At 45.9% G+C, this 15,464-nt stretch overlaps 2 protein-coding genes across 2 annotated transcripts in view; both read left to right on the top strand.

Moving 5' to 3' along the window:
- The window catches only part of LOC149469341 (uncharacterized), a 293,469-nt gene that overhangs the window by 160,374 nt on the left and 117,631 nt on the right, over positions 1 to 15,464 (top strand). The window contains exon 8 of the mRNA XM_089669371.1: positions 6,615 to 7,404. Coding sequence (XP_089525497.1) covers positions 6,615 to 7,404 — 790 coding nt within the window. The remainder of the gene's footprint in view (positions 1 to 6,614; positions 7,405 to 15,464) is intronic.
- LOC149469345 (uncharacterized) lies at positions 776 to 4,033 on the top strand. Its single transcript, XM_089669360.1, has 6 exons — positions 776 to 924; positions 1,417 to 1,608; positions 1,695 to 1,818; positions 1,935 to 2,032; positions 2,112 to 2,318; positions 3,992 to 4,033. Exons 1-6 carry the CDS (start codon positions 811 to 813, stop codon positions 4,031 to 4,033), a joined length of 777 nt encoding a protein of 258 aa, XP_089525486.1. The 5' UTR covers positions 776 to 810.

A 15,464-nucleotide genomic window follows, 5' to 3' on the forward strand; every position in this document is an offset into this window, starting at 1 on the left:
CATCCACATCCTATTATTGTGTGACCAATACCATCCAAATCATTCTTACTTTCATTTCCCAAAGTTATCCGTCTACAAGGAGACCTGTATAGATCACATGATGGCACCAATGAGGATGGAGGAGGACCGGAGTCACATGACTGAGAAGATACTAAACCTCACCCTGGAGATCATCTACCTGCTGACCGGAGAGGTGAGGAGGATTCTGGGAGGTCACATGACGTCACTCTCATCTCTATTAAAAAAACACAGACCTGACCGGAGAGGTGAGGAGGATTCTGAGAGGTCACATGACTTCACTCATCTCTATTAATAAACACAGACCTGACCGGAGAGGCGAGGAGGATTCTGGGAGGTCACATGACATCACTCTTGTCTATTCTGGTCAATAGACCATTTTATTTTTGCACACATTTAGATGATGTCAGGTGGTTGATATTGTTTTATTTGTCTCCTGATCTGTAGGATTATGTTGTAAAGAAGAAGTCTAGTGGGGAGCCAATCTCAGGAGGATGGAGCAGAACCCAGAGCCTCACCATGGTGCCTCCATCTCATTCTCTGATACCTGAGAGGGAGAAAGAGCAGAAGATTCTGGAACTGACCACCATGATGGTCCATCAGCTGACAGGAGAGGTGAGCGGTGCCGGGAATTCTGGGACATTCTCCAGTAACAGACAAGGGATGTGTCTGGATGGTGACTGTATCATTGTGTGTGTCAGGTTCCTATAAGGTGTCAGGGTGTCACTGTCTATTTCTCCATGGAGGAGATTGGAGTATTTAGAAGGACACAAGGATCTCTACAAGGACGTCATGATGGACAATCAGCAGACTTTGGGTTTTGTGAAGATTGTAAGGAAGGAATTTCCCCAGAATGAGACGATATTGAAGCTCACCCTGGAGATCCTCAGCCTGCTGACTGGAGAGGTGAGTGTAATGAAGGGGTTAAATCTGACTGGGCTGTACACTGGGAGGGATTCAGAGTCACTTGAAGTCTTCTGATGTTCTGTAATCAATAACGACATCCACACAAGTACTATGAATACATAAAGTGTCCGGACTCTATGAGATTTGGTTATAGCACAAGATGGCGGCATTGGTTATAGAAGAGAACAATCTCAGCTTTAGTCCAATCAGGGAGACCCATGATTACCAGCATGCCACGCCCACTGACCACTAAATCCATGGGTGACATTTCCTGGTGGGTCAGTGAGCCTTACTAGTAAACCATTAGTGACTCTATTATATGACTTCTAGAAGGAGCTATAAATCTGACCCCATTGTCATCATATCATTGGATGGAGATGTCTCTCCTTTGCTGAGTCGGCACATTGTGGCCAATCCCTGGAGAATAAATCTAGAGCTGACCATAGAAGTGAGGGATTATGGGAGAGTGAGATTTATCTTTGTATCACACAGAACTGTACAGGAGTCATGAAGAAATCTACCGACAATGACACCAGAAGGAGATCTCATCATATGACCACAAGATCCTCGAGAATCCAGAATCCCATCACCATCCCCCCTCCTCCATCCCTGATCCCTACAAGACAGAAGACACAGAAGATTCTAGAAGTCACCAAGAAGATGATGGAGCTGCTGACAGGAGAGGTGAGCGGTGCCGGGAATTCTGGGACATTCTCCAGTAACAGACAAGGGATGTGTCTGGATGGTGACTGTATCATTGTGTGTGTCAGGTTCCTATAAGGTGTCAGGGTGTCACTGTCTATTTCTCCATGGAGGAGTGGGAGTATTTAGAAGGACACAAGGATCTCTACAAGGACGTCATGATGGACAATCAGCCGCCCCTCACATCACCGGGTAAGAGGAGACTTTATTGTAAAGGAGAGAGCAGTACGGAGGATCCACCTAGATCCCCCATCATCTGATAAACACATAGAAACAATGGATTCAGTCAGTGTGTGTGTTTCCTACAGATGGATCCAGTCATGGGAACCCACCAGAGAGATGTCCCCATCCTCTGTATTCCCGGGATTCCACACAGGAAGGTCACACCATCCCTCACCATCATCAGGTAGATGATGACAATTATTGGTAGTTGTGATTTATACACAGCATGTTTGTTACAATGAATGTTTTATTATATCTTTCAGAGTGGAATCCTCGGGGATGATAATATTGATGGTAAAGAAGAGTATAAAGAGGAGGATGAGGAGTATGGAGTGATGGAGGAGTTTTCAGAAGGACACAAGGATATGATGGAGCCACCTAATACCAGGAACCCACCAGAGAGATGTCCCCATCCTCTGTATTCCCGGGATTCCACACAGGAAGGTCACACCATCCCTCACTATTACAAGGTTGGTGGGATGGAGAATCTAGAACATGGACTTGTAGAGACTATGGGCTCCAATCACAAAGCGGTATCTTCCCGTATCCCAGTATGTAGTAAGATGCTGCATTCTGTTTTTTAGTAGTGAAGGCTGCGGGTAATTTACCACTGGTGTCCATAGCAACACTTGTAAATAGCTTGTTGTTAAGGAGAGGGCAGCCGCCAGTGTCCCCAACAACCAGTAAACAAGGAGCGGACGGCCGCCAAGTTCCCCGCTGACAGCTGTGACAGGTCTGGTATGGGTTTTGAGGGGAACCCTGATACCAAAATAATAAAAATAAAGGCGTGGTTTCCCCTCCAAAATCAATACCAGACCCTTAGTGAGTGCCCACCTTCCTCCTGAACCATACCAGGCCACATACCCTCAACATGGGGTGGGTGCTTCAGGGCAGGGGCACTCTGCCCTCCCAAAAGCACCTTGTCCCCATGTCGATGGGGATAAGGGTCCTTCCCCACAACCCTGGGCAGTGGTTGTGGGGGGCTTATTGGAATCTAAAAGTCACCTTTAACAAGGAGGCTCCCAGATCCCGGCCCCCCCACAATGTGAATGAGTATAGAGTACATAGTACCCCTATTCATTCACCAAAAAAAAGTAGTTTAAGAAAAAACTGGAAGTAATTTTTGAAAAAACAAAAATAAAGAACAATATCCCCCTGATGTAGATCCATCGATGATCCAATCACAATACTCGCTGTCATCACTGACTGAATAAGGAGTTCTACCACCCTGTGACATCACTGGGTGGCCTTGCCCTTTTGTGACATCACCAATACAACATGCCCTGGTCAGTGACGTCACCAATACAACATGCCCCGGTCAGTGACGTCACCAATAGAACATGCCCCGGTCAATGAGGTCACTAATACAACATGCCCCGGTCAGTGTCGTCACCAATACAACATGCCCCGGTCAGTGATGTCACCAATACAACATGCCCCGGTCAGTGACATCACCAATACAACATGCCCCGGTCAGTGACATCACCGAGTGGCACCGTCCCTTAATATATTTAGTGGCAGGAGCCAGCAGAGCTGTCAGACAGAGGGGAGTCTTCATTGGGAGCAGAGCTTTTCTTTCCGAGTCAGCGGTGACAGGGAGCATCGTGATTGATGATGGATCTACACCGGGGGGACATTTTGCTTTAGTTTTGCTTTTTTAATAAAGGACTTGTCATAAACTGCCTGCTGTCTATATAACAGAATACTTTGTTGGGGTGAATAATTAGGGGCACCATGTACCCCATACTCATTCACATGGCGTGAGGGATCTGAGGGCCCCCTTGTTACATTTTGTAAATCCTCTGCCTGCAAACCCCCACAGCCACTAGCCTGGGTTGTGGGGAAGAGTCCCTTGTCCCCATCAACATGAACAAGGTGCTTTGGGGGAGCAAACCCCCCCCTGCAACAGAACATCCACTCCATGTTAAGGGCACGTGGCCTGGTATGTTTCAGGAGGGGGGGTCGCTTGCTCATCCCCCCCCTTTCCTGACCTTCTGGGCTGCATGCTCAGATAGGGGTCTGGTATGTATTTCTTTCATTTTGACAAGGGGTCCCCCTCAAAATCCATACTAGACCCCCCAAAGGGGGAATCCTACGCCATTTTCTTAATATTTTGTTGCCGGCAAATCTTTTTTTTTTTTAGATTTATCAGTTGGTTAAGACGCAGCGGCCGCTCGCTCCCTAACAACCATGTTGTTTACTGGTTGTTAAGGATGCCAGCGGCCGCCCACTCTTTACCAAGCAGTACACATTTCCTGAATGCCGCATGTCTCCACCACTAATTAATGACCGCATGCATTTCATTCTTTATTTCCTTCTGTGAATGTAACGCCTGTTCATGCGGTATTTACTGAGCGTGTTCAGTGTTTGTGGTCAATACCGCAACACGGGATAGGAAATGGACAGTTTCAGGATGGCATGCGGTATTTAGGGGAAATGTACCCACATATCACATGTGATCTGCTTCTGTGAAGGGAGACAATGTGTGGATTTTGTGTGTGATGTCACAATCATAAATCTTACATTTTACAGATGATATTTTCTCTCATTTCCTTGATTTAGAGTGGAGATCCAATCGATATAGAATTTGAGGTGAAAGCAGAAGAAGAAGAGGCGTATGTGAGGGATGATCAGCAGTCTATGGAGGAGGATGGAATAACGGGGACATTTATAGAGGAGGACACTCCTACAGAGATCAGCACAGGTGGGTCATGAACACTAAATCCATTCCTCCATCCATACTGCTCACTGATTGGTCCAGAGTAGGGCGGGGACTGGGTGATATCAGCCTGTAATCCCCTGGTCACTTTCCTGAGCTGTGTTCCCCGTCCTGTATTCCTGGATTTCTCTCGGATAATCTTCCTTCTCTGTGCTGCAGACACAATTTATGTATCTAGACTGGATTTATGGAGGTTCTGGGGTTCAGCTGGCAGCAAAATGTTCATTTTCACAAGTGTTAAGATACCTAAGCACCTTGGACAAGTAATTTTTTTCTTCTTCCCCATGCCCGAGTATAGTAAGATGTCTGACAGAACAATTCTCCCAGGGTTCCTTGCTCTGTAGTCTGCTGGCTGTGCCGGGTGGAGGGATATGTCTGTATAGTCTCAGCCCCAAGTCACTGAGTGCAGTCTCAGGAGATGGGAGGCAGCGGTGTGGGATCTCTGCAACTTGTCTACAGTAAACATTTAGATTACAGTTGATTACTGAATGGTAATTATGAGGCCTGACCTTTACACTATATACTCTATGTTGTACATTACATCCTCCTGACCCCTGCACTATATACTCTATGTTGTACATTACATACTCCTGACCCCTGCACTATATACTCTATGTTGTACATTACATACTCCTGACCCCTGCACTATATACTCTGTTGTACATTACATACTCCTGACCCCTGCACTATATACTCTATGTTGTACATTACATACTCCTGACCCCTGCACTATATACTCTATGTTGTACATTACATACTCCTGACCCCTGCACTATATACTCTGTTGTACATTACATACTCCTGACCCCTGCACTATATACTCTATGTTGTACATTACATACTCCTGACCCCTGCACTATATACTCTATGTTGTACATTACATACTCCTGACCTCTGCACTATATACCTTATGTTGTACATTACATACTCCTAACTTCTGCTCTCCCCCCTCCCCCCACTGCTATATATACACATAATATGGAGTCTCTTTTGTTACACCCATTTCCTCCCAGCTGGACATTTTATATCAGATGATGTGATTGGAGCACAGACTTTTACATGGTGATAATAATGTGATAACATCCTCCAACTTTGGACCCTTAAACAGAAAGTGATAATGAGGGAGGAGTCAATACCCCAATGATGGTGGTCTTCAGGATCAGTCCAGTCTTCATCTTGGTTGTTCTCCCCCCATCCTCACTCTCTGACCTCTGGTGGGGCTCAGCCCCGCTGTTCTTCATGACTAAATCATGGACTAAATAAGGAAGTGCAGTACTTCTTGTGTTGGGAAGATGGCGATGAGTGATAGAGGGGGTGGGGACCCTCGTCCTATAATCCCCTCATCACTGTCCCTCCTATAAAAGACAGTTCTGGTTGTTTCCTCACTCTCTGACTAAGGTCCATGAATAAAGAAATGACCTGGTAGGAGATCAGAGGAGCCATTTCCTAGTTCCCTTGAGGGTGGAATTGTAAGCTCCTCAGAGACCAAGCTGCCTGATGTGGGCGGAGTCCTGGTTTGGGGGAACCAATCAGCTCCTGTCTAGTAATCCTCTTTGTCTTTGTATTTTAGTCCATGGCCGGGAGATGAGGAAAACCTCCGAGGATTGTCTCACTTTGTCTCCAGACTGGAAAGTAGAAGATGAGGACATCACACAGTATAGTCCAGGAGAAAACCCGGCTCCCTCCAATGTCCATCCGGCACCACCCAGTGTAGATGGACCATCGGATTCCTCGTATCCTGAGGAACCTCAGACTGTGCGGGACCGGGCCGGCCTTCCAACAGAGAAGAGCTTCTCCTGTTCTGAGTGCGGGAAGGGTTTCCTTTCTACATACCAACTTAATAGGCATAAAAGATCTCACACGGGGGAGAAGCCTTATTCCTGTCCTGAGTGCGGGAAATGTTTTTCAAAGAAGTCCAATCTTCACATACATCAGAGATCTCACACAGGGGAGAAGCCGTATTCCTGTCCTGAGTGCTGGAAATGTTTTACAAGTAAGTCCAATCTTTACAAACACCAGAGATCTCACACAGTGGAGAAGCCGTATTCCTGTCCTGAGTGCGGGAAATGTTTTTCAGAGAAGTCCAGTCTTTACACACATCAGAGATCTCACACAGATGAGAAGCCGTATTCCTGTTCTGAGTGCGGGAAATGTTTTTCAATGAAGTCCCATCTATACATACATCAGAGATCTCACACGGGGGAGAAGCCGTATTCCTGTTCTGAGTGTGGGAAATGTTTTTCACTGAAGTACAATCTTTACAGACATCAGAGATCTCACTCGGGGGAGAAGTCATATTCCTGTCCCGAGTGTGGGAAATGTTTTTCACTGAAGACCTATCTGTGCACACATCAGAAATCTCACATGGGGGAGAAGCCGTATTCCTGTTCTGAGTGCGGGAAATGTTTTTCACTGAAGACCCATCTGTGCACACATCAGAGATCTCACACAGGGGAGAAGCCGTATTCCTGTCCTGAGTGCGGGAAATGTTTTTCAGTGAAGTCCAGTCTTTACACACATCAGAGATCTCACACAGGGGATAAGGCATATTCCTGTCCTGAGTGCGGGAAATGTTTTTTAACGAAGTCCAAACTTTACACACACCAGAGATCTCACACAGGGGAGAAGCCGTATTCCTGTCCTGAGTGTGGGAAATGTTTTTCACAGAAGTCTAGTCTTTACACACACCAGAGATCTCACACAGGGGAGAAGCCGTATTCCTGTTCTGAGTGCGAGAAATGTTTTTTATCGAAGTCCCATCTATCCACACATCAGCGATCTCATACGGGGGAGAAGCCATATTCCTGTTCTGAGTGCAGGAAATGTTTTTCAGTGAAGTGCAGTCTTTACACCCATCAGAGATCTCACACGGGGGAGAAGCCATATTCCTGTCCTGAGTGCGGGAAATATTTTTCATGGAAGTCCAGTCTTTACACACATCAGAGATCTCACACAGGTGAGAAGCCATATTCCTGTCCTGAGTGCGGGAAATGTTTTTCAACGAAGTCCCATCTATACACACATCAGAGTTCTCACACAGGGAAGAAGCCACTTTCCTGTCCTGAGTGAGGGAAATGTTCCTCACTGAGGTCCTGTCTTCCTGTACATCAGGGGTCCCACACAACCCTGGAGGTGTATTAGTGCCTTGAGTGCGGGAAATGTCTTCTAGATGAATGTTGCTGGACATCTCAGCTCTCATGTGGGGAAGAAGCACCCCCTGATATACACCTCAGATATACTCCATGGCTGATCTTCATCATGGAAGAAACAGTTGATAAGGAGATGAGAGGTCCCCAAAGACATGGATGAAGTGCAGTAAATGTCGGGGTGCAGAGTGGTCAGTAGATCCTGGAGATGAAGGACACAACTTCAGCCCTTCTTGGGTGTCGGAGTTGCGTTTCCTGATAATGATATAGCGGGTTACAGAGCTAGAAGCCGGGAGAGCCCAGATCTCGTTATCGGGGAACTTTACACAGACAACAAGAACTTCTGAAGTTGATGTCCTTCATTTCAAGGCTCTACAGAACAGTGGTGACCCCGAAGTGTCTCTCTGTCTTCAGTCCATCCTTCTCCCATCCCCCAACAGGAGGGAAGGAGAACTCCGCCCCAAACTAGGGGGGAACTTTCCTCTCATTATTTCCCTTGGCTTCTGTGTGGGTTTGGGTGGTTGGAGGAGTGCGGCACGAGAGGGAACACAGCTTGTTGTTCTATGTCTACATATGGGGTCTGGGTAGAGGGGATCCACCGGAAAATATTTCTACTCTTTGATTTTGTGCAAATCGTTTCTGTTTTCACTTTGAAGGGCGATATTATGTGTGGTTTGTAAAAGGGATTGGCCCAATAGATACCACCCCACTTAGAGAATAGATGGACTAATATGACCAGCATTCATTCAGCCATGTCACATGTTGGGATCTTTTCTACAATACTTTGTTATAATAATGGAACCCATTGTGTATTGTATTGTACACCAATAATAATGACTCCGCCCCCACATTCCAGACAAGGGATCTTCCTGACCAATCAGATTCCTTCTTTTACCGTTTACTGATTTTTTTCTGCAATCTTGTTAAAAGTGAAATTATAATAAAAAATGTATTGAATGAAAACAAAATGGTGTGTGTGTGCAATGATGACAAAGCTGTGTATCCAGAAACGGCTGTTCGGTGACACTTCCATATACAGCCCAATGAAGTGACAAGGAAGCCCTAGAACCCTTTGGAGGAACCCTGGCTGAGAAAGGCTGGACTAGGCAGTCACATATCTCTGCCCCCCTTGCAGGGTTCCCAACCCTCCGTGACTTTTATTACTGACACAACATGAACATTTACTGACGGAGGACATGTTTTTCCTGACATCCTGAAAAATGACAGAACTCCTGTTAGGATGTCAGACGATGGATATTGAATCCATATAACAGGACATGTGATCACTGACAATCCCCAGAACAAGCCATCTGCCTGGTTTACACCTAATAATTCAATCCATGGTGACCACAAATCAGCCCAACGCAGACACATGAAAACCAAGTTCTGCTCGGCATGCCATGGAGAGTAATGGGCACGGTCAGATGGGAGGGGCTTAGATGAGGATGATGTCACAGACCCGCCCCCTGATCACCTACCTCTAAATGAAGAAAGCAGCTGATTGGGTGAGTACACATTGCTGTGACCTCCATGCTTAGCTTCACAGTGCGGCAATTTTACCTTCACATGCCGAGTCTCACAGGTGGCACCGCCTGTCATCCATTGTGCTGAAATGTCATTGCAGCAACTCAGAATGGTCCTCAGTAGTCTGTATGGCCCCCATGTGCTTGTATGCATGCCTGACAATGTCGGGGGAGGGTCCTAATAAGAGATCATCAGCAAGACTCCCATCATCCATCCACTACACATCTGCATCAGAGGCTGGTCAGGATCTCTGATTAAAGGGATTCATCCCCGAAACGCGTCAACCATTTGACCGCACTGACACTTGGAACACCTTGCTTACCGTTGTGGCCATCGTCATTATGCAAATGATTTTTAGATACATGCTTCACCTGTGAGTCTGGTTTTATTTTTCACTCCTTCCAATAATCCTTGGATAATGCACAAGGTGTGTGCGCACCTGTTTATTCTCTATCTAGTCAACGACAACAACCTCCTCGATCCCCTACAGTCCGGCTTCCATCCCCTACACTCCACCGAAACTGCCTTACTCAAACTCTCCAACGACCTGCTCACCGCCAAAGCTAATGGCCACTATTCAGTGCTCCTACTCCTTGACCTCTCTGCGGCCTTCGACACAGTCGACCACCCCCTCCTCCTCAACAAACTACACTCCCTCGGCCTCAGAGATTCTGCTCTCTCCTGGCTCTCATCCTACCTGTCACAACGCTCCTTCAGCGTTACCTATAATGCTACCACCTCCCCCTCACTCCCCCTCTCTGTTGGGGTCCCTCAAGGCTCTGTCCTCGGGCCCCTTCTCTTCTCCATCTATACCTCCTCCCTTGGCCAACTCATACACTCTCACGGCTTCAACTACCACCTCTATGCCGATGACACACAAATCTATCTCTCAACCCCCCACCTCACCCCCTTGGTCTCAGCCCGAATCACACACCTACTGAGCGACATATCAGACTGGATGTCGCTCCACTTCCTTAAATTGAACCTCTCCAAAACCGAGTTTCTTGTCTTCCCCCCAGCCCGGACACCACCCCCCATTGATTTCTCCGTCACATCCAACAACGCTACCATCAAACCCGCCCTGCAGGCCAGAGTACTGGGTGTCATTCTGGACTCCAACCTATCCTTCCAGCCCCAAGTCCAATCTTTAACAAACTCGTGCAGACTCCACCTCCGCAACATGCAGACTCCACCTCCGCAACATGCAGACTCCACCTCCGCAACATCGCCAAAATCCGCACGTTCCTAACTCCAGAAACCACTAAACAGCTCATCCACTCCCTCATCATATCACGACTCGACTACTGCAACTCCCTCCTCACTGGCCTGCCTCGCCGCTGGCTATCCCCGCTTCAGTCCATCCTGAATACGGCTGCCAGACTCATTCACCTTTCCAACCGCTCTGTCTCCGCCACCCCCCTCTGCCAATCCCTCCACTGGCTTCCGATTGCGCAACGGATCAAATTCAAAATCCTAACACTGACGTTCAAAGCCGTCCACCATACTGCCCCAAACTACATCACTGACCTAATATCCAAGTACCACCCAACACGCACACTCCGCTCCTCACAAGACCTCCTTCTCTCTAGTTCCCTGGTCTCCTCCTCCCATGCCCGCCTCCAGGACTTCTCCAGGGTGTCACCCATCCTCTGGAACTCCCTGCCCCAACCCATCAGATTATCACCTACTCTCCTCTCCTTTAGGCGCACCCTGAAAACCCATCTCTTCAGGGAAGCCTACCCCACCCCCTGCTAACTTGCCGACCTCCTCCACTCTTCCTACCACTCCATCCCCCACAGCTATCTCCTCCTGTGCCACCATCCCCTCCCTCCTAGATTGTAAGCTCGAAAGAGCAGGGCCCTCGATCCCCTCATGTTTTGCATTGTATTGGTATTGTTCTGTCACATGTTCTGTCCCCCTCTGTAATGTACAGCGCTGAGCGAACTATTGGCGCTTTATAAATACTGTATAATAATAATAATAATAGTGGCTGATCTCCCCGTCTGAGGAGGGCTGCACCCCTGAAGCATTTCCTTTGGTTGTCGCTGTCCTGGTTCCCTTGGCTTCCCTTTTGGCTGTGCATATCCTGAGGCGCTGGAGACTACATACGATATCCCGTTTGGTTGCAACCTGGTGGCGTCGGATGGACCAAAACATGATATCCTAGAGGTGTTCTGTTGGATTTAGGTCAGGTAAGTGAAAGGATTGATTTTCTTATCCCCTCAGAGATCCCCGGTCTGTGGAGAGATTCCTGGTTTATCAGCAGAATTCTGGGAACACCCCTTGAACACGGAAATAACGGCAGCTTATGTTCAGAGATGTTCAAAGTTTATTAGACATTACTAAGATTATATAGGATACAGAAATAATAAGGGAGGGGAGCGAGTTCTAAAACTGTAACTTGTAAGTTTCCATCATGAGCTGACTACATGAAACATGACATATACATTTCTTGGTATAAACTGTTTTTGCTAGCTTTCTGAGAAATAGCCGAGCAAAGAAAACTTCAGGGTCATGTTATCTTTTGTTGGTACATCCTTCAGCAAACTAAAACAGTTCCATTAAACTTCTAATATATCTGCAAAAAGCTAACTTAATACTTAAAATGGCGTACATCAACACAATGGAGGTTCTCTAGATCCTTTCAATCCCCTCTTAGATCATGAACATGACCTCAATTCTTTACTTCATTCATCTTTTTGTACATAGCCAGATAACCTTCATTTGTATTTTGCGGCTTGGTAGCTCTAGCAGTGCAATATAATAAGCATTTAAAACATAGATATAAAAATAAAACAAAAAACAATATCATGACTATGTTTACAGCGATACCTTTCATCCATGAAAAGACGGAACCAAATCCTGATCCTAGCCAATCAAAAGGAGTCCATCCATCTTTTCCTATAGCTCTAGCTTCTTCCATTAAACCATCTACCTGTTCCCTGTGTTGCTTTATTATTTCATAATAATCTGGAACAGTCATTGTGGTATTATATATCCAAGTACAACATTCAGAATCCTCTGTCATCTCACACAGACCTGTCAGAGCAGCACTCATGCTTTCAATAGCTAATTCTTGCATCTCCAGCTGTTCTCTAATAGCTCTGGTCTCGGTATTTAGCAACCCCATGTCCTTAGAGTTCCTCTCCAGTATATCATCAATAATGTTTGTGTCATTATTTATTTTGTTCATGAGTGTTATTCCCCATCCCGTGTAGGTAGGGAACCATGACCAAACCTTATCCCCTGTAGAGAATAGATCTACCTTTTCTTGTTTGGTTTCCCTTCTCTGTCTCAGAGTTAGTTGGTGTTTTGGGTATGTACTGGCTTTTACCTGGTGTTCGTTCTGGTCTATAGCTGCCATGATTGGCACTAATTGGGCTACATAGCACCAGCCCTGGACATCACTCGGTATCCAAGGGTAACAGATCTTACCACAACAGATATAGGTATTGTTTCCCAAGGAGATCGGCTATTTTTGTATTGCAGAGCGAAATTCAGGGGTGACAACAAGTGTGAAATAAAAAAGAAGTTTTCCAAACATAGTTTTCCCCACATTATCTTGTATCCCTTCTAAACTTTCATTCAGGGCTCTACCATTTACTTGCCAGAGTTTCACAGAAGAAGTTCCATCCCTCCTTCCAGGATCAGATATATTTAATATGGACTGAGAGCACATTCCCTTTCCCTTGTGGGAAGTATTCCCCAGTCTAAAACACCAATCGGGGAGTTGAGTGACTCCCAGAGTTGGAAAAGATATGGTGGCATTAGAAGTAATATTGGTCAAACCAATACTTACATTCCCTGTTATTAACAAAAATATTTTGCCTGGAGCGGCCAGAAGAGGAATTTCCTATGTGCTCGGATGTAACTTACTACAGATCCAACATTTATCAGAACCTGACTTTTGAGCATAAGCAGATTTAAACTGCATCAACATTTTCCTGAAAAAGGATTGTTCTCTTCAAAACTTCTTTTTGACTTTCTTTCACTTTTGGTTATCTGGGTCTCATTTAAATCTAGTCCTTGACCACAGATACCTTTTATTAGGCCCAAGTCCTCAGGGTGATAAATACAGTTAGTTATGATCCATACTGGCAGGAAAAAGAGCAGTCAGTGTGCCCAATAGGACCCAGAGCTTCAAAGCACCATGAGGGCAGTAAGAAATGTCATCTTCAGGGTATTTTTCACTTACTTCACCGGCTCTTCGAGGATTTTCCTCTCATACTTCTCCTTTTTCCGTTTCGTGTTTCTCAGGTGTTTGGTTCACCTTCTTCACTCGACTAGCATGGATCCAGGACTGGGAATTCTCCACCAGAACAGCTGTTCTGGTAACCGCTATCACCGTAGTAGGCGGTCCAAAGGGGTAGCCTTGCTTCTTGTCTTTAGCGAGTTGGCGGACCACTACGACATCTCCCACTTGGAAAGGTGTGTTGGTTCCTGAAAAGATAAAGGAGAGGTGCGAGCAACATTTCTTTCAATCTGATCTAAAGTCTGAATCAATTTTCTCACATATTCTTGTTGTACCAGGTCAAGGTCCCCTCTTTCTAACATAAGTGGCTGTCTAGCCCAAGGAGTGGGGAACGGTCTTCCCATTAATATTTCAAAAGGAGATAACCCTGTAGTCTTATTAGGTGTCATTCTTACCTCTGCTAGAATTGCAGGTAACATCCTCTTCCAGTGGGTATAGGTTCCTCCAGTGGCCTTCCTCAACTTATCCTTAATTGTCCTGTTCATCCTTTCTACTATACCCCAACTTTGAGGATGATAGGGAATATGACATTTCCAATCTAAGTACTTTTACCAGGTCTTGGCATACCTTGGCCACAAAAGCTGGTCCGTTATCAGAATTTATCTGCAGCGGACATCCCCATCTGGGTATTATCTCTTGTGTAAGAATTCTGACTACAGTCTGCGCATCTTCTTTATTAGTGACAAATGCTTCCACCCATCTGCTGAACATATCCACCATTACCAACAAAAACTCTTGCCTCTGTCCTGTTTTTGGCATGTGGGTAAAATCTATTTGTAAATGGGTGAAAGGTGTAGTTGGGTACACTAGATGCTGGTGTTGTGGTTTCTTTGGGTTCTGTGGATTGTTCCTTATACATGTAATGCACCTGGAAACATATTCTTTCACCAACCTAGATAAGCCTGTAATGTAAAAATCCTGCAATAATGTTTCACATGTCGTTTTCCATCCTCTATGTCCTAGACCGTGGTACTGTGCAATGAACAATGGGGCACTTGACATGGGAATGCATGGTTTCCCCTCTAAGCACACTAGACCAGAAGCTGGATCTAGTTGTGCTCCAGAACCATTCCAGTCTGCTAGATCGACTTCTGTAGCAAATGTTTGTAAATCTGCATACATCTGGTCATGTGGGGTGGTTGTGACGCCTGAAGTGGGCATAGGCATCTGTTCACTGACCACCTGTTGTAATGCAGCTTCCTTTGCTACCTTATCTGCTAATGCATTTCCTTTGGCAATATGATCTCTGCGATTTGTATGTGACCTGCAATGGAGAATGGCTAATGTTTTTGGTAACTGTATGGCTTTGAGTAGATCAGATATCAAAGAAGAGTGAGATATGGTTTTGCCATCAGCAGCAATGAATCCTCTTCTCTCCCAAATGACCCCAAAATCGTGTACAGCACCATGGGCGTACTTGGAGTCTGTGTAAATGTTGACATCCTGTCCTGCAAATAATTGACATGCTCTTGTAAGGGCAATCAGTTGGGCTGCTTGGGCTGACTGATATGGGATTGGCTTTGCCTCGAGTATTTTGTCAGGCAGTTGCACAATGGCATATCCAGCATGGTAAGTATTATCATTTGGCCTAGAGCATGAGCCATCTACAAACACATCTGGGGCCCATCAAGAGCCACAGCTGACATGTCGGACCTAGGGGAAGTGTCTTGCTGTATGTGGGTTATACAATTGTGTTCTGGTGCCACTTCATCCTGTTCCCCCTTTAGCCCCAATAGGGCATTCAGAATTGGAGCAGGGCCTGAATTTACTGAAGAATATTTAATAATCAAGTTGGGATCAGATAGAAGAATCACTTCATATCCGCTCAACCTTTGTGCTGACATGTGTTGAGTGTGTATGTTTTTCAGTAGTAAGGACACTTGATGTGTGGTGTGTAGGGTAGTTTCATGTCCCAATGTGAAAGAAATAGCCATCTCCACCACCATTGCACAGGATGAAAGAGCTCTCAGACAAG

This window comes from Staurois parvus, unplaced genomic scaffold (genome assembly GCF_062004578.1).
Source record: "Staurois parvus isolate SC_StPar_1 unplaced genomic scaffold, SC_StPar_1.0 ptg000073l, whole genome shotgun sequence".
Classification (NCBI taxonomy): domain Eukaryota; kingdom Metazoa; phylum Chordata; class Amphibia; order Anura; family Ranidae; genus Staurois; species Staurois parvus.